General features: G+C 48.6%; 1 protein-coding gene across 8 annotated transcripts; it reads right to left on the reverse strand.

Moving 5' to 3' along the window:
- Window positions 1-1869: 1869 nt before the first annotated feature.
- AZIN2 (antizyme inhibitor 2) lies at window positions 1870-24634 on the reverse strand. Of its 8 annotated transcripts, none has more exons than XM_090056786.1 (11): window positions 24501-24634; window positions 13819-13934; window positions 11717-11884; window positions 8373-8546; window positions 7225-7397; window positions 6827-6961; window positions 5571-5724; window positions 5234-5396; window positions 4773-4885; window positions 3120-3334; window positions 1870-2698 (listed from the first exon to the last, which is right to left on the reverse strand). In XM_090056786.1, the coding sequence occupies exons 3-11, from the start codon at window positions 11813-11815 to the stop codon at window positions 2557-2559; spliced, it is 1368 nt and encodes a 455-aa protein (XP_089912912.1). In that variant the 5' UTR covers window positions 11816-11884; window positions 13819-13934; window positions 24501-24634; the 3' UTR covers window positions 1870-2556. The 8 variants fall into 8 exon arrangements, with proteins under 8 accessions (XP_089912912.1, XP_089912914.1, XP_089912911.1 ...); XM_090056788.1 differs by lacking the exon at window positions 24501-24634 and adding an exon at window positions 23093-24354 and having other exon boundaries at window positions 4773-4882; XM_090056785.1 differs by lacking the exon at window positions 24501-24634 and adding an exon at window positions 23637-24353.
- Between the last annotated feature and the right edge of the window lie 19 nt (window positions 24635-24653).

Raw genomic sequence — 24653 nt, forward strand, 5'->3', positions numbered from 1 at the left:
TGTTGCTTTGAAGGGCACACATTCCAGTAAACACCTTGGCTGCAGCTAAAGAAACAGCATCCATCGCTACACTTGACTGTCTGCCTGGGGCTGGGAGGGTGGAGCAATTCCTTAGACTCAGGACCTGAAATAACATCAGTGTATCAGACACTGTCTAGCTGCTAACTTCACTGTCTCTCTTCCCACCCTCTGTATCCCAAGTGGTTCATGCAACTCCTCTGGACATACAGGACTCTATTATCAACCTGTGTCAGTTCGTACCAACTTTTAACGATGTTCAGAGGCCAGTTAATACTCAGTTTAATGCCTAACTCAGTCTGTTTGATGCTCTTGGCTCTGCCCAAGAGCCATGATTAATCCTGAAGAAAGATTCTGCCCCTCAGTCAATCATTATTGCCTAGATGTAAAGTCAGTTGGGAGAACATGGCAAGTTAGTGGTCAGCTGGGTTTAATCATTAGTCTCTGGATTAGGCAAGAGTTACTGCCTGGTTATATGCTTGGGTGACAGCCCCCTGCTAGGCTGTATGAAAGTGGGGAAGAACAATCCTGGGCATCAGGCAGTTCTAGAGACCTGAGAAACTCCTCAGCTGGCCAATGGAGATGAGAAAGGAGCCTCGGCAGTGCTGCAGGCTGGCAACAGGGCCCAGCCATGGCTACCCCTTCCCAATAGCATCCAGCCTAGAATGATGTAGGGCTTGTACTCATCTTTCAAGGCTATTTGAATCCATGAAGTGCCTCACCCTCCTGAGTCACACAGGGGCTTAGAAGAGAAAAATCTCACAAGCCCTGCACCCCCCTCCCACCTGAAAAGCTCTCCAGCAGCTAAAGTGGATGCAGAAGCTGGTTCTGCATCAGGGATCCTTGGATACTGGTAATGTGTCAGGCTACTGCTTTTGGCAGTTTTGACTCAGTTTTCTCCACTGTGCTGCTTGGCTGTGTCTTCCAGCCCCTTCCACCTACCCTGCATGGTCCCTCTCTCTTGTGCTATTACCCAACTGTCCACTCTATACACCCCACTTTGCTGTCATTTATTGCCACACTACTCGTTACAGCCACTTCCCCTCCAGCCCTTGTCTGTCTTGTCACCGTTTCAAAGCAGCAGCTATTACTGTAGTTGTACTCGCCTCCATCAGCCCTTACATTAACACTAAACCTTGTTTGGATGGGGAAGTGAATTCCCCTGTACATCTGGATTCCAGCTGGTGTACAGTTGGGTTCTGCATGCTAACAGCACCCTTAACAACTGACTGAGATTAAGGAGACCTAGTGGAGTAAATCTGGGGCCACTGGCAGGAGCCAGTCTCAGTTTGATACAGCTGGACACCCAGAACATACAGCTGAGACGCTTACCCCATTTCTTTTAATGAATACTCTCCATTCAGTGCCATCTGCCTCTAGCTCTGAAGGCCCTGATAACCAGTGTTGCACTGTTGTAACAAAGGGATTAATATACATGTCCCACCACTACTCTCTGCTGGAGAGATTTTGAACTGCTCAACTCCATCTTTATCCAACACTGCTAGGGACAAATGGAGAGTTTTCCTTAGACCACATGGTAAAGACTTGCATCTTAAAATAGGAGGGCACGATTTCTTCGGTGAGTGCCGCAATGAAGCTTCCAAGGGCCACATATTTGTCAGTAACAAGAATGTGTTGTACACTGTGCTGGGATAGTCCTACATGTCTATGAAACAGCCAGAAGGCTTCACAGGTTGGGGTTAGGGGCATTACCACAAAGCTTAAACATGCTACCCACCAGATTTTCAGAATGGCAAGTACCCAATGGGAAACCATCAGACACCTAAATGGGGGCAGGGTCTTGCAAAAAGCTGTCTCTAAGTGGATCACACACATTGTTTGCAGGCCAGGATGGATTCACTTTTAATCTTCAATTTTAGGTACTACCTAAAAAAGAGCTCATTCTCCCTGCTGTGTCTGAGAGCACACTCTGCAGCTCACATGCTGCTGGCTCTCTCCATGATGTTCTTAAAACATTTCCTTGTGAAGGGTTTACAAGCACAGATATGTGACAAGCAAATATAGTAGAACTGCAGACCTGTAACCCAGCAGTCCTGTGATTTGCCAGCAGATGGTGACTGAGCAGTGTGCAAACGTCTGACCTCTTGCCTCAGGTTCTGGAAAGGAGGAACAGCACTGCAATTTGCTTGGGATGTAATTTACACTTGCTTGTTTTCTCTGTGGTCCTGTTGATCTTCAGCTGTGTTCTGCCAAATGCCCCTTTCCAGGAAGAGGAGGGAAAATCCATGCATTTCTTTATAAGAAACATTTAGCTTAACTTATTTTCACATGATCCTAGCAGTCACCCCCCCAATGCCCGCACAGCAAACAGGAGACCCTCCGTCATAGCACACAGCACACAACGCCAGGCAGGCAGGAGGAACAGGATTTATGTTGCATACTTAAAAAACCACACTGAATTGAAAATGGGTCCTACTGAAGAGCAGAAGTGGGAGAGGCAAGTTGGCTGCAGGTGTGAGCAGGGTATGGAAGGAGTCCTGCTGGTTAAAGATCTGCCCCTGGTATTACTGGTGCTGCTCAGATGATGCTGGCTGGAGTGAAGAAAGGGTTTGCGCACAGCGGGCCTGGCAACTCCCAGCCGCAGGACAGAGGAGCGCACCTGCTCTCCCTAGTGTCTTCTGGTTGCAGCAGCTTCCTCTGAAGCAGCTGGATGGCTTCCCTGGGAGCAAGAGAAAGAGAGGTGCATTCTTCCTTTAGCCCCTATTTTAAATACCCACACCCCCTGCCACAAAACAGGGAACCCTTCTCTCACACACATCTCCCCACTTGTACCACACTGTGCGAGACTCCTGTGTATAGCCTACTGACAGGCAGCCTCATCAGGCTGTGAATGTCACAGAAAAGCTGGCTTAAGTCTGAGATACTCAGTGTAAATAAGCAGAAGCATGTGGGCATCGCTCACTGAGGAGTGTTGCTCTGGGACGTACCCTAACTTTTTAGGTGATGATGATTCAAGGTTATCCTCATGCTTCAGTATCTAAACCGACCTCAACCTCATGCCACACTCTGGCTTTCCCAAGAGGAATCTGTCCTCAGCTCTGGCCCTCTCCTCTCCCTGTTATTACAAGATTATCCCTTACCAGGCCAAGCGGGACATGGCATAGTTGATTTGCGGTGGCTGGAACCCATTGAAGGAGGACGAGGCAGCTATGGTGTAGGCGCCCATGTTCTCAAAGATCAGCCAGTCGTGGACCTGTAGCTCTGGAAGCTCCAAGCCCTCTGCAATGCAGTCCTGCCCATCACAGCTGGAACCCCAGAGGCTGCTGTTGTAGGAGGGCTGGTCTAGGCAGGGTTTCTGCATTGAGAAGAGAACAGAGATGGACATCACCCAACAGATATTAAAGAGATAGGCTCACAGCTGATCCATTGATAGCAGTGGAGTTGTGCTGATTTATATATATAGTTGGGGGCCTGCCCCAGCATCTTTACTGACACCAAACTCTGGCTAATTCATACCAGTTCCCCACCAGTGCCCCCACCCAGTGATCAACCCCTGATAATTGGTTACTAGAGAGAGAATTTGCTGTCATTGGGGTTCCCCTCAGAGTGATGAAGAAACTGGAGTTTATCACACCAGCATCCAGTCGTGGTACAGTGCAGGCCCAAAACAGAGCCTGGAAAAAATGAGTAGAAACAGCCTCGTATTTTAGTGAAGAAAACAGGTCTGTTTGGCTCTGACTATACCCAAACATTGCCCTGTGCACCCATTGCCAGTCCGGATTATCTAAGCAAGATAAAGGCAAGAGGAAAATGTTATTCCCATTTAATCTTCTTGGTTGTTAGCACCTCAGGGGTGAGCATCTTTTCAACACGTCCTTCTGGCTAAAGTGCCTGTCCCTCTTACCCTTTCCTCAACGCTCCTTGCTGTATGAGTAGATAGACACCAGAGGGCAGATTCTTGCCAGCTGAGACAGAGACATTTTGCAATCCATTTAGCCTGTCTTGAAGCTTTACAACCTTGTCTATTACAAGACTTGCCTGCCTACGGGAAGCACTCTCAAGCAGCTTGAAAATGAAAAGGAAACTTCTTAATGCTTCAGAACCAGTGTCAAGTGCAGAGCAGGGACTAATGACCCCAGTGCCACTGCTGGGGCTGGAGGTCACAGGAGGTGACTCCCCCAAAGTCTCTAGCACTGCTGCAGCCAGTGCCCAGAATCAATACTGTGAACTCTGGCACCTGCTGGCTCCAAAGAGAGTATCTGAGTAAAGGCTCCTAAGACTAGACTTGTGTCCTTCCCAGTCAGCAGCCATCCATTTCAGTGGAGTTACCCCAGGGATGAATGGAAAACATTTCACTTTGCCTGCACCATCAACAGGCAAATCCAAGTGATGACTGGTATAGGTGCAGCAATGAGAGGCTAGAACCAGACAGACAAGGAGTGTTTCCCTCAGTGTGTTACATTCTCCAGTGAGGAAAGACTTCAGGGAGTTTCAGCCAATGCTCAGACAATTAAAGTGCAGGAAAGAAATGCCCTGAAATCTTCCTCCAAGTAATGGAAGGGTACAGAGGAGCTTTATGCTACAGCCCATGAGCAAACATGGGGACAGAGCATGTTGGGTTAAAAGGCATGGGATGCAGCTGGCAAAAATCCTCCAAGTGCAGTGGACCCACCCTGGAGTATTAAGTTATTCCTAGTCTGGCGTGTGCCCTTCCTCCAAAATAAAACGGAGTGGCAGGGGTATCCCTTGGCTCCCTCCCAGATGGCAAGCAAGAGCTACAAAGCCCTCCTTACCTTATGCAGGATGGGAGTGGGGCAGGCGTTGTCAAAAAGGATGCAGCCAAAGGATCGGTAGACACTGTCATTGATGTGGTACCTGATGCTCTTCTTGCTACTGGGCTCTTCTTCTAGGAGAAAGCAGGGAAGCTGGGTTCAGGGAGGGGCTGATTCACAAGGCAAGCTCAATACTTTGGGCTGCCTCCTCTGAGGAAACTTTCTCAGGCTGTCCTTGTGAGTGGGAGGATGGGTGGCCTGCATGTGGGTTAAAGGGGCACCAGGAGGATAACACTGGGAGGCTGAATCAACGAGACCAACAACCCATAGACTACCAGGATCTGAACTCTCTAGTAGTTGTATATGCTCAGCCTTAACCAGCCTGCTTGCAAGGGGCTTCCTCTGACCTGAAGTTTCAATAACATCTCCCTCTGGTTTGCTGAGCCCTGAGAGACCTCAATCCCCAACCCAGCTCAACGTACCATCTGAGCCAGGCTGATCCAAAGGAACCTCCCGCTTGGCAGTGACACTGACAACCAAGGTGAAAGCCGAAGCCACATAGTATCGTCCAGGTTCTGCGATGATCTCCACCCCACAGCCTTCCGGGAAATACAAATCCAAGGCTGAGTTTATCATGGCTGCAGTCTGATTGGATGAAGTGGGAGGAAAAAATAAAACCATACTTGTTCCAACCCTTGTTAACTAGTTCCCCCTTCAAAACAGGGGCTAGGAACACAAGTCCAGCTGAGATACCAGCTAGGTATCTCCCTTCCACCTGCTACCTCTGTCCAAACAGTTCAGACCCCAAAATCTTTTTACCTCTTTAGTATCTTCAGTGCCCAGGAATCCACCTCCAATGTCCAATAGGTGCATCTTGTAGCCCAGCTCCATGCCCATTTCAAACACCAGCCGAGCATTTGCTATGGACTGAGCGAAGATCTGTGGGTCAACAAAGCCACTGCCGACGTGAAAACTGAAGAGGAAGATTCCCTAAGTTAGCTGAGGCTGAGCCCCCTCTCCCAGCCTCCCCTCAGCCTGGAGCAGTGGCATCAGACTAGGAAAGATTGTGTAAAAGTTCATCACAACTGGTCCTTCCAATAGGCTTTATGCTCTTTCCATTTGCCATCAGCTGTAAGACTCTCAGTCCATGGTGTGTCTGCAGCTCAAACAGACCAACCTGAGCGAGCTTCAAAGCAGCTAGCATGGGTGCCTATCACAGTGCAGTGGTGGTAGCATGGAGCTGAGTGTACCTAGAAAACTCACCCAAGGGGCTGATGGCAGACCACTACTGAACTCCTGAGACTGGCACACAAGCTGAGCAACTAATGCAGATGTATCTGCATGAGCCACAGTCACAACTATCCTCTCTAGTAAACCCCCAGTAGAAAGGGCTGTTGGCAGAGCCTTAGATATGCAGACTGAGAATTTCAGGAGGGGTCAGGCATTCTGTCTGCAACAACTTTTGGTCACAGACATCTAACTTCCCTAAACTCCTCTGAAAATCAGTTTTGAAGGAGCAGTGCATAGAAAAGTAAAGGCATAGGTTAGTTAAATCCATCACAAGATGAAAATACATACATGACCCTCTTGTTTTATTAATAGTGAGCTTGAGCCTGCTCTATTTTAATTGTTAAATCAACTCCCCTTGGTTTAATGCCCAAATATATAATGTGACAGCTGCATGGGTGTTGGTTAGTTCTTTATGTCATCTGATCAAGGAATGGGAAAAAAAGCATGTGCCTTAAGGAACTGAACAAGAGCATGGACTTCTGGTGCATGCAATTTGCAAACAATTTGTAAAGAGGAGATCTTGGCTGAAAAAATCTGGGAGCGTAATGTCATAATTAGTAGATGTGCAGGTTTTGCTGCCTAATCATGGGCAACTGATGAGCAAAAACGGGTGCAGTCTTTGCAGGGTCCAATTTCATATGAATGAACTGCCCTGCGTTGGGGATCAGACAGGCCCTCCCAGCTCTATGACAATCAGTACAAACAGTTAGTGCCTGGGCTGAATTCCAGACCTCTGCTTCTCCATTTAGACAGAATGAGGGACCATGACAAGAGGACACCATTACCTGATGCCAACAATCTCCACATTCATCTCTTTTGCTGTCTCTAGCAGATGTCTGCAGGAGTTAAGGGTGGCACCAAATTTCACACTCAGGCGAGCTGAGGACCGGGAGTCATCAGTGGCAATGCGCAAAACCATCCTGTGGAAGAAAGAAACGCTAGGCTGGAGCTCCAGGTACTCAATTTGCTGTCCCTGTGCATATAAGCATATGCAATCTCTCTGGCTTTCTACTGCAGCAAACTCAAACGCATGTAATACGAACACACTATGTCTCTGTCCATAAGAGTCATGTTCACCCACTAGATAAGAATTAGTGACAGACCCATAGTCTATCACTGCTCTTAGCCTCCACTTCTGACCTCAACACCTTCTTCCTTCCATCGTTAGCATTTATATATGTACCTGGCATGTGGGTGGTTTTTTGCCACCTTCCCAAGCTCCACTTCATTGTCAAAGGTCATCAACTGCACCCCATGGCTGGCAGCATATTTGATCTGTGAGATCTGTTTGCAGGGACTGGTGTAGATAATCTTGTCTGGTGGAACCCCGATGCTTTGAATCAGCGCAATCTCTGCCTGCAGAGAGGCAGAGAGAGTATTAGCATGATGAGCAGAGCAGACCCTGGAAAACTTAGTGCTGTGGATACAGGTCATTATAGAAAACAGAGCTCCATGCCTGGGCCAGACGTTCTAGAGCATTTTATGAAGTCATCAAGGGCAACCCGCTGTAATACAGGCCTGCTGGGAACAAGACAAAGAATGGAGGGGAAGTGTGTTTGCCATGAGATAGACAAGTTATGATGGACTTCAAAACAGGACCAAGAGAGGAGGAGGCAAGCTGGGTGAACTGGATTCCCATAGGCTTTACACGTTGTAAGTGGGGGGGAATGTGCATCCATCCCTTGCTGCTTATAAGGAGAGTTAAGGCAGACTTGACTCCTTTAGCAGTCACGCTCTGTCTGCCTCTGTAGTTTTCCTTTGGGCTTTGTCCTTTAGATATATAACAACTTGTCACCTTAGCAACCCGTTCCGTTTACTTATAAAAGGAAAAAATCATGAAACTTTGATCCACCCTAGCAATCAGCCTATGACCAAGTGACAAGCCAGAGGGGGCTGAGAGCTTTTAAGTCAGCCCTGTAACAGCTTAAGAGTAGATTGAGGAAGTCTGTACCACAGAAACAACATATTCCAAGGCATGCCTCATTACTGGTGAATTCTGTTATCCAGGAGAAGAATTCAATACAAGGAAATTTAGATGAAAGGGAACAGTCACCTGAGCTTGCATCTAGCTTGCAAGATGGCTACAGGAAGATTTTCCATGCTGTGCTCTTAGTATTTTGCCAGAAGGGGGAGACTGTCTTCACCATAAATGCAGTTTAAGTGGTGCCAAAGGAAACATAGAAGACTGCAGTTTGCAATATACCTGTGAATCACTCCAGCACAAATGATAAACATGTGCAGTAGTTAACGTCCTCACCCTCCTCACAGAATGCAGGTAGAAATACAAAACCCTCAGGATGTTTGCCCCCCACCACCTGCCCTGGCCCCTACCTTGCTAGCACAGTCAAATCCTGCCCCTAATTCAGCCAGCAGCTGCACAACTCCCTTGCTGCTGTTGCACTTGACGGTGTAAAATGGTTTGACATGAGGCAAGGCCTCCAAGAAGTGCAGGTGTTTCTTCACTACGTCCCCCAGGTCCGCCACAAAGAAGGCCTCTCTGTCACTCTAGAAGGAAGACAATGGAGTCAGCAGCTGGGCTCCCATCATGATTCCTTCCCTCCCAAGCTTCCCACATTGCACCCCCAAGAAAGAGCTATTGCAAAGAGACCAAACACTCAATCACCCCATGGGATGTTAGGGTCGCCAGATGCTGGCAGAGTTACTTCTAGTTTGCACCAGTCTAATAGAGGTGTGGACCTGGCCCTATATACCCCATTACCAAGGTGCATCAGATCTGGGGGCTTTCTCAGAATCCTGTTTGCTGCAGATTTCAGTAAAGAAAGCAAAGGGGGCTCCTTTTAACCAAATGGGCAATTCCTGGCTGGCTGGGCATGCCCCACCAAACACTGTAGGGTGAACAGCCTCAGGGCTGTGGATGCAGCAGTGTGAGCAGGTGACATAATATGAAAAGAGGTAGGCTGAGTGCTTCTGACTTTAGATTGATTGATGAGAGCACAAAGCCAGTCCTCGCTTTCTTGGGAATTCAAGCTTGTCTATGCAGAGCCACTGATCAGCTCTGAGGCTACAAACAGTGGGAAGAAAATGGGTGAGACTGGAGCCCACCCTGGGCAATAAGCAAATCTATTTTTAGACAGAAAAAACAGAAAGCATTTATCAAGGGGAACAACAGAGCGTGATCTAGGATTGGAGTAAGGCTGTGGCCCTACCAAATGGATGGGAACAGGAACCCGTAATGGAAGAGAATTTAGACGGCTGGTCTTATCTTTTGTTATCTCAGCCTGTCAGCAAAAGTCTGCCCTTCACCCAGAACACTGGAGCCAAGCCTCAGAGGCTGCAGCCTCAGTTAGGGGGCAGGGTTCTCAGGCTTCCCAGCCCTAAGGCCAGCTTTTCTGTTACACTCAGGCCTTTGACATCCCTCTCTCAGGGTGAAGGATTATATCTACCTCCCAGAGCAGTGTCAGGAGGCTTCAGGGCACCTGAGTGGTTTTATAAAGAGACTTTCCTCTCCTCAAGATAGAGAAGGCTCCACCAACCACCTCCTTCCTTATTGTTCAGATTTCCATAGACAGCCCAGCCCTGTGCTGCACATGCCTGCACACACCTAACTGCTGTGCAGAAAGGCAGGATGTGCATACACAAGTTAGGACTTGGTACATAGAATCATAGAAAATGAGGGTCAGAAGGGACCTCAGGAGTCCAACCCCCTGCTCAAAGCAGGACCATCCTCAACTAGGTCATTCCAGCCAGGGCTTTGTCAAGCCAGGCCTTAAAAACTGGCTCCCTTTGGCTGAGACGTGACCCTCTCAGCAGCACAGAAGCAGAAAGGGATCTCAGAGTCATAGTGGACTCCAAGATGAACATGAGTCGTCAGCGTGACGAAATCATCAGCAAACCTAACTGCACTTTAGCATGCATCAGCAGATACATGACAAATAGATCCAAGGAGGTGATACTTTCCCTCTACGAGGCATTGGTCAGACCACAGTTGGAGTACTGCATCCAGTTTTGGGTGCTGTACTTCAAGAAGGATGTTGATAGACTTGAGAAGGCCAAAGGAGGCCACTTGTATAGTTAGGGGCTTACAGGACAAGCCGTATGAGGAGAGACTGAGGGACCTGGACCTCTTCAGGCTCTGCAAGAGAAGGCTGAGAGGTGATCTTGTGGCTTTTTTTTTTTCCCCGTTTTTTTTGCACCGGTCCTGGAAGCAGTAATACCAGGTCAATGCATGGAGTGGATGGAGCAAGCTCCGGTTCCACCACCCAACACCAAAAAGAATCTACTCAATATAGACCTCCGATGGAGGATATATCAGAGACAATCACCTGCCCTGGGGAACCCACCTACGTGGTCACACTGCTTCCCCTGCCAGGTGACTGCCTACAAATTCATTAGGGGGATGCAGCAAGGGATCAGAGAGGCTCTGTTCACCAGGGTGCCTCTTGGCATAACAAGGAACAATGGTCACAAACTGACAGAGAGCAGATTTAAGCTAGATATCAGAAAAAACTTCTTCACGGTAAGGGTGGCCAAAATTTGCAATGGGCTTCCAAGTGAGGTGGTGCTCGCTTCTACCTTGGGGGACTTTAGGAGAAGGCATCTGGCTGGGGTCATCTGACCCCAGTGCTCTTTCCTGCCCAGGGCAGGAGGTCAGACTCAATGATCTGTTTAGGTCCCTTCCAACTCTAGCATCTATGAATCTATAAACCTCCAAGGATAGAGATTCCACCACCTCTCTAGGTGACTTGTTCCAGTGTTTCACTACCCCCGCATGTGAAAGTTTTTCCTAATATCTAACCTAAACCGCCGTTGCTACAACTCCAGCCCATTGCTCCTTGTTCCGTCATCTGTCACCACTAAGAACAGTCCAGCTCCATCCTCTTTGGAACCACCCATCGAGTTAAAGGGTGCTATCATATCCCCTCTCAGTCTTCTTTTCTCCAAATTAAATAAACCCAGTTCCCTCAACATCGACTCAGAAGTCATATGCCCAAACAATTTTCATTGCTCTCCATTGCGCTCTCTCCAACTTGTCCACATCCTTTCTACAGTGGAGGGCCCAAAACTGGACACAGTACTCCAGATGTAGTCTCACCAGTGCAGAATAGAGTGGAACTTCTGCTGGCAACACTCCTACCAATGCAGCCCAGTACACTTTTAGCCTTCTTGGCAATAAGGGCACACTGCTGGCTAAAAGTACACTTTTAGCCTTCTTGGCAATAAGGGCACACACTGTCACCCCCAGGCCCTTTTCTGTACAGCTGCTGCTTAGCCAGTCAGCCCCCAGCCTGTATGGGTGTATGGGATTCTTCCGTCCTAAGTGCAGGACTTTGCACACGTCCTTGTTGAACCTCATAAGATGTCTTGTGGTCCAATCCTCCAGTTTGTCCAGGTCACTCTGAATCCTAGCTCTACCCTCCACTGCATCTACTACACCCCCCAGCTTGGTGTCATCTGTGAATCTGCTGAGTCCATACATGCATGTGATCGGTCAGACATCAAGCCTGGGTATGCCCAATTGATCGTACCTCCACATGCAGTTCTGTGTACCAACTTAGTCCAGAAGGTGTAGGGGTTGGGAAGAGCTAAGAAATGGCACCAGAGCATCTGAAATGCTAATGGTTCAGAAGAGGGCAACAGACAAACATTTCCCTTGCTGGTAGCTTCTATGATATTGTCCTTCCTCTCCACTAGCCTTGGTGTCTCAGGGCACTTACTGCCTGGGAGTGATCCAGCAGCAGGTTCTCAAGGAGGTCTCTGGTGGTGAAACCCTCCTCCACCATCAAAAAGTGTGATTCATCCAAGTACCCATTCATGGTCAAGATTTGATAGTGCTGGTCCTAATGCCTTGTTCAGCAGGAAGCAGTTTCTAGGTATGCAACACACTGCAAAGGAAGGAGGAAGAGCATCAGTGATGAGATCTTTTTGGGTCCATCTACTGAAACTATCCTCATCCCACATTCCTAAGCAATCCCCATCTCTTAAGACCTGATCTCTACCCAAAGTTGGACTGCTGTGACTTAGAGCCCTGCTTTTATTGTGATTCAATTACACCATTGTAATGGTATGTCTTGACAGCTCTCTCTTTTTTTAAAGCCTTGTTTATACCGGTTTAGCTTGCAGCTATTAAGTAGGATCTGTTTAAAAGTAGCAAAACAACCTATGCATGTGAGCTGCTCTAGTTTAACAGAATGGAATTAATTTGGTGATAGTGCTGTGTTACAGCAAGACCTGGATCTTGTCTCAGAGGACAGGCTCTCAGATGCACCAGAGCTGTGATCACTATAGTTAATGTTGCCCGAGTGTTTTCAGATGCCTACTAATGGTTTGGGCTGAAATTTGTGCAGATTGGTTGCTACCAGAATATGTTTCTTTGGGGAGTAGCATGTTGTTGTATAAGTAGTTCAGCTACTTGGAGTATGAAGCGAATATTAAAAAAAAGAAAAAGAAACCAAGTTGGCCATTTTCACCACTAAATGAGAAAAACAAAGTTATGATGACACAATCATGTGGTGTTGCCTTTTTCTGCCCATGGCATTTTAAGTCTTTACCAGCATGGTTACATGCTTACTGCAACTTTTAGGTACAAAATAATACATTTTCTGTCAGAAACTGGGTGCATCCATGAAGCATCAGCCTCATTTTCACTCCTGCACAGCCACCCTGACTGTATGGTTCCTTCTGTTTTGCTTGCAATAAATCAGTATTGTAGCTAACAAACCTTTTATCAGCTAAGTTCTCATCCCTAAGAGGCATATGGGAACAGTTTCATCAGCTCCCAGGACCACGCTTTTACTACCAGCAGCCCAGCCTTCCTTTGGCTCTGGCAGGCACTGACACAGTTAATGACACAACTAACTTAGCTGTACACTTAAATGGCCTATATATGCCAGAACGTATTTCTTCATAGTCTATTATACATGACTCAGTCTGCAAGAGGTTATGAAAGGAGGAGTTACTGTGGTTTCCTTATCAGGGAGTTTCATGGACCCATTTCTCCAGAACACATAGAAAAGCACACTCCCCAAAGAAAAAACAAGTGCATGAAACTATTTGATAGCTTGGTTATGGAATTAAAGAGGATGGGGTCAATCCTCAGCTGCTATACAAAAGTATTGTTCCCTTCGTGTAGCTCCATCCATGTCAGTGCACGCACAGTGCATCACACTGGAGATCTCTCCATGTCACAGTGCACACAGTAAGGTAGAGTTAAGGTTGCACAGAGGTTTGACTGTGATATTGGCACTCTCTTAACTCAGGCCTGTCACATAACCTATGGATTTGAAGACACCATAACAGAAACTGCTCCCAGTTTGAACTCAAAGACTGTCACTTTCAGCCCTCAGAATTAACAGGGACCCCCTTGCATGAGGGGATAAAATGCCCCAACTCTGCTCCTGGGAACTGTACAGCTTCTCACTGTCTGCAGAGAGTGGTTTGTGGAAGTCCTAGTGGGGAAGGGGGGGGCAGGGACAAGCCATTTGCTGATCTCAGAGCTGCAGACTACAGAGCCAGCATGTTGCACTGTATGGTGGAAACAATCGTGCAATCCAAAAAACTACGCAGGGAAAAAGAGGGGGACTGCATCTGGTTGGGAAGTGACTGACCCTCTGAAGCATGGAAGTTTAGAGGGGACAAGAATTTGTCTGGCATCACCACCTCCCTCAATAAGTGTTTAGCCAACCTCCCACCCAGACTCTTGGCCTGCATTGCGCAGCCAAGATGAGTGCTAAGACAGGGCTATCCCTTGAGATGCCCAGCACTGGTGCCAGGTCCAGAAATGCATGCCTCCCAGCCCTTCCCCACTGCACTTCCTTACCAAAGCTTCAAAGCCTCCGTCCTGGGGGGCTAGGTGTAATGCCAGGGGGGCTCTCCGGTGAACTCCGAGCTTCCGCAACACCCCGAGGCGTAGTTGCTGCTGGGGATCCAAGATCTCTGCGTGGATGAGAACAAGTTCCAGCTCGTTACCAAGAGGGTACAGAGCCACCCCCAACTCTCCTTCCTCGTGCCACCCCATGTGCTGTCAGCAACTTAATTCAGCCCCTGCAGAAAGGTTCCTCCACCCATCACCCATTCCCTTTGCTGCCTATGCTCCTTCTCCCACCACCCCTGCATCCTCCTTCCCAGCCGGGGACCCATCCCTCCCTGTCTCACCTTAAAAAGCATTTAAACAGATTCTGCCCATGAGTCTCCTAAGAGAGTGAATTGCCTTCAGCGGTGGTGGCTCCTCCTCCCCCCACTCCAAAGCCTGCACCATGCAAGCAGCACCAGCTAATCCTGCCCCCAGGAGGCTCTGCCAGCCCCTTATATACCCAGCTCCCCCCTCCCACCTCTGACTCACAAGAGTGGCCTTGGCAACCAAACACAGCCCTCCTATTGGTTGAGCCAGGCACAAAGCATTCTCCATCCGGTCCCCAAGGCAAGCAGGTGCCGCTCCAGGCCCCCGGGCTAGGGCAAGGGGGCTGGATGCCCTGCAAGGTGTGAGGGCAGCAGCTGCACTTCCAACAGCTGCTCTGCTGCATGCAGCCCCTCCTTCCTGACGTGCTGGCAAGTCATCTCCCCGGCTTGCCGGAGCAGAGCCTTACGAGCATGCACGCCGCACATTCGGACACGCGCTGTAGTATAGAAAGCAGGCATGCTGCAGCACTGGAGAGTCACACCACAGAGTGGGAGAGGGCCAAATAGCTCTCTGAAATTGTGCTTTGGGGGAGAGGAGAGAGGATAAAGGCTCCCTGCCACCATAAATACGAGATGGGGCCTATGTGGTCCCCTGCTTGGACAACGTTAAACACCAGGGAGGTGGATAGCATCAGATCAGGCAGCCTGGGCTGATTTTACCCCTGCTGTACCTCCCTTAACCTTGATGGCTTTGTCCCAGGGAAGAATCTGGCCCCACATGCTTCCCTCATCAAAAGCTTCTCCTCATTGTTATACTTTCTCAAAACCAGTGGCTGCAGCTCAAAGATCTCGCCTTCTCCCCAGGATTTCAGCAGGTGGCACGACACTCCCCTTTTGGGCTGCATTTGGGATACGGGATGCTGGAGACAGAGTCCCCTATGGAGATGCGTGCAAGTGCCAGCTGATCAGCAAGAGGGACTAGGCATTTGCACACAGAAGCAGGGTCTCCTCCCTACCTGTTCTCCAAGCCCTGCTTCCTCTGCTTCAGCTGCTTCTGAGTGCTTGTCTATCCCATCCAGGCTCCCCTACACTCCTTCAACACCTTCCTATTCCTTGGTGCCTGTTTGTACCGGCATTTTCATAATCTGCTTGCAATGCATTGGGTGCTACATTATACAAAGGCAAGAGGAGCACACAGACGCAGACAGCCAAAGATTTAACTCCTTGACTATTCTAATAGTTAAAACAGTGATTCTCAACTAGGGTGCTGCACACTCTGGGGTGGCTTGAGATCCTCACAAGGGTGCTGCAGGGTGCTATGCAATGTCAGTGCTGTTAGGTGTGCAAACATGGTTCCCAGGATAAACCCAGAAGTTTCACAAAGGAATCCAGCGTTAAACCCATTCTGACCTGTGTGGTTGTTCTGAGTTCTTTGCAACCAAAGAATTGCTCTAAATTTTTTTTTTGTAGTCAAAAAAGGAGTGAAAACAAAGCTGGCATTTTATAAGGAGTGCTTTCAATCTAACAAGAGAGCCTTGAGTCTAAAAGGTTGAGAACCACTGAGGTAGAGTTTGCTCTATTGGACCCAAATCTCCCTTGCTGCAATACAAGCCCGTGACTTCTTGCCCTGTCCCAGTGGACGCAGAGAACAGTATCCCACTCCCCTCTGCAGCAATCTTTTCTGTATCCAAAGATTATCTGTTATCATGTCTCTCCGCAGTCTTCTTTTCCAGAGTCTAAACAAATCCAATCTTTTCATGTTGCCTCCATGCTTCCTAGACCTCTGATCATTTCTGTGGCTCTCCTTTGGCCTCAACCCAGTGGGTCTGCACCTTTAAGTATAACATCCAAAGCCAAATGCGGTCCTTTGGCTGAGATCCCTGCTCCATTAGACTGGGAAGACTAATTCACATGCCTTCCCTGTAAGACTCCTGTTTATCTAGTCCAGACTCTCATTTGCTTGTCCTACAACAGCATAGCATTGCCGACTTGTGTTCAGTATGTAATCCGCTGAAACCCCCACACCCTTCTTCTGCTGAACTGCTGCCTCGCCTGTCATTTCCCAGTTTACCTGTGTGCAGCTGATTGTTCTTACCCACATGATGTTCTCTGCCCTTGTCCTTACTGAATTGCATCTATTTATTTCAGAACTCTTCTCCAAGTTGTTGAAATCATTTTGAGTTTTAATCCCATCCCCCAAAGTGCATGCCACCCCCCACAACTCATTATCACTGTGAAAATAACAAGTGCACTCTCTAGTCCATCTTCCAAGTCATTAATGGAGGTAAATGAACAGTCCAAGACCCATGACAGACCCCTGCTGACCTCCACTGGATACATCCTTCCAGCTTGAAAGTCACAGCTTTTAACTACCTTTCAAGTAGTCTCCCAAGCCCTCATTCACCTCCCTCACACTTGTTTCACTTAAAGCAGGGGTCTCAAACTCAAATGAGTTGGCAGGCTTCATCTGGACCACAGGGTTTCTTGCAGGCCAGATGACCCACTTCCAGTCCTGGCCTCTGAGGCTTCTGACTGCCCTGCTGACAACTTTATGCCAAACAGCGATCAGAAAATGGAAATTTTGTGGCTGATAAGGGGGCAGGGTGACATTAACCCCCCTGGGCACTGGCCATGCTCTGGGAGCCACAGTATGAAGCTCCAGGAGCTGAATCCAAAAATGAGCTGTCCAGCCAGAGGCCTTATGTTTGACACCCCTGAACATTTTCCCTGGCTTGTCACATGAAACTGTCAAAAGCCTTACTAAAATTAACACGCACCACCTCTACTGCTTCTCCCCTAGCCTCAAGCCCTGTCATGGAAGGAAATGAGGTTGGTTCGACATGATTTGTTCTTGACAAATCCATGCTGGCTGCTACTTATCACCTTGTTATCTTCTGGGTGCTTAACCTACAATCTGTTGGCTATTTATTCCAGTATGCTCCAGGAACTGAACTTGGGACAGCTGATCAGTAATTTCCTGGCCAATTCCCCATGTAAAGGGCACTACTGTCTGCCTCTTCCATTCTTCTGAAATCTGACCCATCCATGAATTCTTAAAGATGACTGCCATCAGCCCTGGGATTATTTCTGCCAGTTCCCAGCGCACTCTGGGGTGAAAACCGATCAGGGCAATTTGAAAACATTGTAGATGTTAACTACAATGCCTCTAACCATTTTTTTCTTCCTTCCACTCAGAGTTCAAGTCCCTTTGTTGCTGACGCTAACTGCAGCTGTGATCAGACTTACTTTTTTAGCATTAAAAAAATCCATGCTTCAGCTTTGCTGGCATAATCTGTTATTAGTTTTCCCTCCCCCTAGAGCAGTGGGCCAACTCCTTCCCTATACTTTCTCTTATAACTAATGTACCTACAGAATGTTTTCTTGTTCCCCTGTATGCCGCTTGCTAGTTGTAATTGTACCTCATTTTGTGCCCTGACCTTTCAAGTGTTGTCCCTACATACTCATGCCAGTCCTCCTCACTCATCTTTTGTAATTACACCTGGCTTCTACTTTTTCTATCATTCCTTTGTAAGTTCAAGTCACTGAGAAGCTCACGACTAAGCCAAGCTAGCTCCTATATTTCCTCTGGCATCGAGATAAATTTGGGCTTTATACCATCACTGGTGTTTGTCTATGAAACCACCCACGCTCCTAAATGACTTTTACCCTTAGTTTTGTTTCTCCTGGGGTCTTGCTATGCAATTATCTGAGTTTACTGAAGTCTGATTTCTTGAAGTCCAGTATCTTTATTTAGCTGTTCAACCTCCTCCCTTCCTAAGAATCATGAGCTGTATTATTTCATGTGGCTTTGTTTCCCAAATTGCCTAGCAATTTTACCAGTCTGAGTACTTCAGTTCAAAAAAAAATCACCTCCCCCCCTCCTCCAGTGGGCATAGTTATACCAGTATAAACCTCTGTGTCAAGCAGAACTAACTGGAAGTACTACTGAAAAAGTGTGGTAACTATAAGAGTGGCATGGAAAACCCAAACTATACTTTACCAAAATAAAGACGCAGATCCTGCCCAGGAGACCCTGCAACTTCAAATAACCGACACAGAAAAGGACCATGATGTCAGGAAAGAAAGGAGATGGTTCCTGAGCCAACACAACTTCTAAATGCAGGCAAGGCCATGATAAAAAATCAATGTGGTGCAAGATACACATTATGGATGAAACTGGAAAACAGAGATTCTTATGTTTGAAAGGCGAGACAGCGGCCGAGGATCAGGCTGCACTCAGATTGGTCAGCAGCAGAAAACTATTGATACACAGAGGGTACAGAGAAGGGACCTGAAAATGGAGAGAGAGGACACTCTGCAAATAGATGGAGAGACAAATCCTTGATTATCTACATGCGTGCTCCTCCAACTAATAATCATTGTATTAACTTAACGCTCCGTGACAGCAGAATACTAAAATGATATAACTTTTGTGTTTGAACAAGGCTAAGTCAGGAGACAGGCAACCAATAATAATGCAGCATGTATAATACTAATGCATCCATTGGAACATATGAAGAAAACAGCTTTGTTTGAGGTTGCTGGTGGGGAGGCACGTCATTTGGGAGCAACTGGATCACATCCAGACTTCAGTCTTCTGGCTGCTCAGAGACCCCTTCACAAAGCTCAGTACCACGGCAGTAGCCATCCTCTGCTGAAGTTTTACAGTTTAAAAAACAAACCACCCCTATCTCCATCTCCCCTATGCATTGCCTGCTGCAAACCAGAGCTCACCTGCTTCAGCCCCCTGCTGTGCTAGCACATGCCAGAAGCTGGCTCCTGCTCCTGGAGATGCAGAGAACCTTCAGCTCCCTCCGAGGCTGAGACGGTGTTCAGGGGTAGGATGATACGATGTTTGTGTTTTTAACAGCACAACCTTAAAGCTGCATCCTAAGCAATCATAGCATGTACCTCTCCTGCTAAGAAACTTTCCAATGGCAAATTTAACAGCAAATTCGTCCTTTCTCCTGGCTGCCAATCTACTGGCAAACATTTTAGGACTCTCTGCTCTGTCTGCCCCGTACATTAGGCAGGCCAGTGGAAGAATTCTAGCCCAGAATGACTCAATCCTACCAGGTACGATTAGCATGTTCAGCTTTTTAAACCTCATTTTGTGAAGAGGAACAGATTGCTATTTTGCAGCTCCTTGTTCCTTCCAACCCCTCTGGGCTGCTTGTGCTTGTGCTTTCCTTGTGCTTTGTCATCTCTTCTCTGTTTCTAGTAGCTTTCCTTTATCACCTGCAGCTTCCAGAAGAGTCAGCAGTGGACAATGAGATGTGTCCTCAGGCAGTAGCTCAAGGACTTCATCCAGAGCTCCTGGATGGCAAAGCAGGCAAGACCCTTGCGGATCACAGGGAAATGGCAACAACTCCTTCATCAGGGAGTGGGGACTGTTCTTCCCAGCTATGTATCTTGTGTCACCGTGCAGACAAGGGCCAGACCCTCAGCTAAAGGAAAATGATGTAGTGCCACTGACTTCCAAAGAGCTCTGTTGCACTACACCAGCTGAAGGGGTAGTTTTGGCAGCTTTAACAGGCTAGTGCCCATTTTCTCTGCTTTAGAACATTTGGATGCCCTAATGTCCTGCAGCCATCTTCTATTCTGTACATACCTACAGACCTATTCATTTATCTCCATGATGAGACTGTCCCATGCAATAGACATACATCCCCACGCATGGGAGAAGTCTGTACTAGGTACAGACACCGCACTGCACAGGGCAGAGCTATCCCCAGACTAGACGCTACTACTGTACTATCATCCCTGTGCCCAAAGCAGCTAAGCTGCAGAGGACCATAATGGGTCACACAGGATAACTGGACCTAGGACAGAAGCAGCCCAGAACTTTTAGATGCAGCTACGGCAATTCATAGCACACCCTCTAATGCAGCGATTCTCAGCTCAGGTGCCTTGACACTGTTTTAAGGGCACCACAGGGTACCACATAATAATGTTAGCACTGTTAGATGTGTAAACATGATTCATGTGACGAAACCAGAGATTTCAAATAGGAATCTGTAATGCTAAAAACACCGTGACCTGTCACAGTCTTTATTAGAAGCCTATGCCAACAGAATTCCTGTTGTCCGTGCAACAAAATAATTGCTCTATTATTTTTCTGTAGCCAAAAATAAGTGAAAACTAAGAGCTGGCATTTTCCAAGGGGGGCATTGAGTCTGTTCAGGGGCATCTCAAGTCTAAAAAGGTTGAGAGCCACTGCTTTAACCAAAGTATGTAGTGGAAGCATGGGTACAAGGAAAGGGGAATGAAGGCTATTTCCCCCTGCACGCAATACAGAACAAAGCATGCCCTAACCACAGGACAGGGAGACTGGGACATCTCAAATCCCTGATTTGGTTCTGACCCTGACTTTGTACCAAGTTTCCCCATCTGGTGTTAGCAATTCTTCCCTAGCTCACAGGAGTGGCAGACAAACTGGCTAGTTAAAGTTTATGAAGTGCTGAGGACTACACCGGATCTCATTTCATATCCCATATGAAGTTATTTCTCTCTCTCCTGGTTCTAAAATGGGCCCTGTGCTCTCACTGGAGGAGGCATTTGTTACGATGATGACCGAGGAACCCAAACCCCAATATCCCCCCAAACTCAAACTGTTTCTGATGCAGGGAGATTCTGTGCCTGGGAGAGGTGGGAAGAACACAAGCAGGTCTGAGTAGCCCTTTATCTCCCGGCACGTCTGCACCCCCTCCTGCCCAGTGACCTTGAAATGCAGCTAGAGGGAAAGAAACACAAGGGCTTGACCATTGTTCCTTCCAGTTCTGGAAAAGCCCTGGTTAGTTTGTTTGTTTCAGATGAAAGCTAATTGAATTAGCTCTGTTTATGCAGGGAATTAATCAGTAGCCGCCTGCTTCATCACATGCTGGTTTGCTCTGGATACGAGCTTGCCATAACAGCAGTGATATCTGACCACGGCTCCTTCAAGCACAGGCTGGACCTCCTGAGAGCCAGAGTGGCCTCCCTGGGCTGTAGAAAGTACCTGGGCTCCAGGTAGAGGAAGAACGGTTACAGAGAGACTCTGCTTTCCTTCCCCCATTGCCTAAGTTCACTCATTGTTGGTACAGGAGACAGAGGGCAATGTCCAGGGTGGGGCTGTTCTGTTTTGTGATGTGACAGGCTGTAGTAGGAGAGTCCGTCTTCCAGGACACCTTCTGATCTGGTTTTTGCTAAGCTACCTGATCCACATTCAATTCCATGGCTACTTTCTTACTACAGCTTAGAGGATCACAAGAAGCCACCATCCCATGAACTAGACTATGATTGATTTCAGTGCAGCTGTATATTTGTTCCTACACCAGAAAGCTCCCCTGGACAACTATAGGGTGTGCATTGGTGTCTGGAAAGATGTATGCCACCTCTGTGGAGCCCAGACACCCACCCCACAGTCTGCTGTGACCTGTGTGATGTCTCATGGGTGATAATACCCAGAGAGAAAGGCTGATCTTGTGTTCCAGGCACAGACCTGGGAGTCAACCCATCTGCCCCTGACTTTGCACAGGACAGTGGACAAGAAAGCGAGTTACACGCTCTGCGTCTCAGAATCCTTGTTTGTGTGACTGATACAGTGGTGGCAGGTAGGAGTCACAGCCAAGGACCCCAATATGCTAGGCACTGTACAGATCGCAAGCAGACAGCCCCCTCCCCAAACATCTGACCATCTAAGCAAAAGACAAAAGATAACAGCTGGATGGGTATGCACATGGAAACGGAGGCTAGTTATGGCTACCAGTTTCATGCACACAGGGAAAGCCCTAGGATTGGTAAAGTATTTTTTGTTCAAATGCAAGAAGCCAGAGGGGAGCAGAGAGCTGCTACTCCAATCTCTGCATGCCACTGTCAGCAATGAACCAACAGAAATCGTGGCCTTTCAGAGAGGCTCCGGGTCTCATGTATCAGGGCTTCCTATTTCCTCGTCATTCTGTTTCTTTTCCTGCAATCACAGCTGCCCCGGCTGCACCCTGTTCTTTATAAGGCCAGCTAAAAGCTTGAGCCAAAGCTTAGTCTCATCCAGATTTGGCCAGAGGCAGGTCCCTCCTCCATGATCTGCAGGCCCACTGTCTAGAGGCGCCCTCCCCTTGCTTGGTTCTCATGGCTGAAGGGCAAACTCCACAATGACAAGGCAGAGAGAGCACAAACAGGGATGGGGCTAATCCTTCAGCAACTTAAAACCTGTACCCAAGCCATCTGGAGCCTAGTGAAGAGGAATCAGCAAACCAGAAGCTCCCACAAGCAGGGCACCTGTCCACAGCTTCCAGTGACACTTTTAGCCAGCTTGTTAAAAAGTAATTGTGGATTGAGGCAAGTGGGCACAGACAAACTCTAAACCCACCACTGGACTTAAAAGCATTTACCTCTTGATCTAGACCAGTGATTCTCAACTGGGTGTCACAGCAAAAGCAGGGAAAAGGGCAGGGAAAAAAGAAATGCAATTCCATCTCCTTGAAAAGATAAGGGTTCTTCTCAACATTAAAAGAGAAAGGCAAAACTGTCCAGTAAAACACGCCTACGACTGAGTATCAGGACTCCTGGGTTCTATTCTCAGATCAGCAACTGATGTAGGGAAGTTACCGTGCCTCAGTTTCCCTGCATTGGAAATCTATGGACAAAACATGCTATGCAAATGCTAAACAGTATTTCTTATCATCATGCCACAAACAAGGATGTCACTTGACAGACAGTGCACGCAGCTTCTGCTCTGAACACCTTGCTCTCTAGGGCTTTTGAGCCTGCAAGCTCAGTACATGCATGCTGACAGACTCCCATGGCTGCTCTGAGCCTATCCCCGCAGGGCTGTGTCGGCACAGCAGTCTCCCAGACACATTAACCAGCAGGGCTGGAAGAGATCAGGATCCCTCACTGCTCCGAGGGGTCCAAAGTATGCAAGGAATCAACATCTGTATTTCTTTTGCTAACACTTTGCCACAGGATTATGGGGAAGTAAGTGGAGGGTACCAGACCTGGTTAATACAAGTGCGGTGGTATCTCAGGAGCTGGGGGGAGATTCCAAGACGGGTTTGGGACAAACCTGACTCAGTCAGTGCTGGAGATGCTGTTGTGGAAGGAGACTCCACACTGGCACCCAGCGGCTGCATGTTTTTCTCCACGTAGCCGGCTGTAAGGATAAATTCCTGCGCTCTGCTGTCTTCTGAAAGAGAGCGCGTCCTGGGGGGGTGTATCCCAGGGGTGTCCCTTGGGCAGGAGCCCTGCCTTTGCAAAGAGCACAGCAGGAAACGCAGGCACGGCTTGTGCAGCTGGCACAGGTAGGCCCAGTAAGAAGGGGCCACCCAAAAGTCACCCAGAGCACTTCTCGTGCCCCTCCACGTAGCAAGCACCCCATGCCGTAAAGCAGTGACTCTCAGCCAGACGATGACACAGCACCTGAGGGGGCGGCAGATCCTTTCAAGGGTGATGCACAGCATCAGCACAGTCGGGGGGCAGATGCCAACACACACCACAACAGAAATCCAGCTGGGATTTCCAGCAGGAATCCAGGGTGGGCACCTGTGGAGTCGCTGCAACAGAGGAACCGCTCCGGTATTTTGTCCAGTCGAGAGCTGAGGAGAAGCAAAACACGCTGGTGTTTTCCAAGGGGGGTCCCAAGTCTGAGGGGGACTGAGAACTGCCGCGGCAGCCAAAGACCAGGACCGTGGTGGTCGGTATCTTCTACTGGACGAGCCGCACCACGCACCCCTGCTGCATCTTGGTCAGTCGAGATACATCGCCTCGAGCAAGAAGTGAGCTGACCAGGGTCACCCGGCTGGGCAGTGGCAGAGCTGAGAAGAGACCCCAGGCGGCCTGGGCCCTAGGAGGTGGCAGAGATGGAGGCCCCTCCCCACCAGGTGTGTGCGCGTGGGAAGGAGTGTCTGTGTGTGGGAAGGGAAGGAGTGTGTATGGGGGGAGGGAGGAATACATGCGTATGTGTGAAGAAGTGTGTGTGTGTGTGTGTGTGTGTGTGAGGGGAAGGAGTGTGTATGGGGGAGGGAGAAGTGCGTGCGTATGTGTGAAGAAGTGTGTGTGTGTGTGTGTGTGTGTGTGTGAGGGGAAGGAGTGTGTATGGGGGAGGGAGAAGTGCGTGCGTATGTGTGAAGAAGTGTGTGTGTTGTGTGTGTGTAGATGTGAGGAAGTGTGTATGGGGGGAAGGGAAATGTGTGTGTGTGTGTGAGAGGAAGTGTGAGGAGGAGGAGTGTGTGTGTAAAAAGGAAGGCATAAAGGCGTGTGTGTGTGTACGCGCGCGAAGCAGTGCGTGAGGGGGGCGGAACTTGGCTCCTACCCACCGCCAATTGGCTCTGACTGGCGTCTGTCAGGCCCTGCGGGCGCTGCCGCCGCCCAATGGCGCGGGGGGTGGGCGGGCACAGGGGCCCTTACCTGGCAGCCGCAAGCACTGGCGACACCCCGGTGCATTCCTGTGCGCGGTTCGTCCCCGGGCCAATCCCTGTCCCGTTCGGCGGCCGCCCGCCGGCTATTGGTTGTGGTGCACGCCCATCCAGCCCCGGTAGGGGTGGGGGGCGGGGCGCGGGG

Source organism: Crocodylus siamensis, chromosome 7 (genome assembly GCF_052110815.1).
Source record: "Crocodylus siamensis isolate JL-2025a chromosome 7, ASM5211081v1, whole genome shotgun sequence".
Taxonomy (NCBI): Eukaryota; Metazoa; Chordata; order Crocodylia; family Crocodylidae; genus Crocodylus; species Crocodylus siamensis.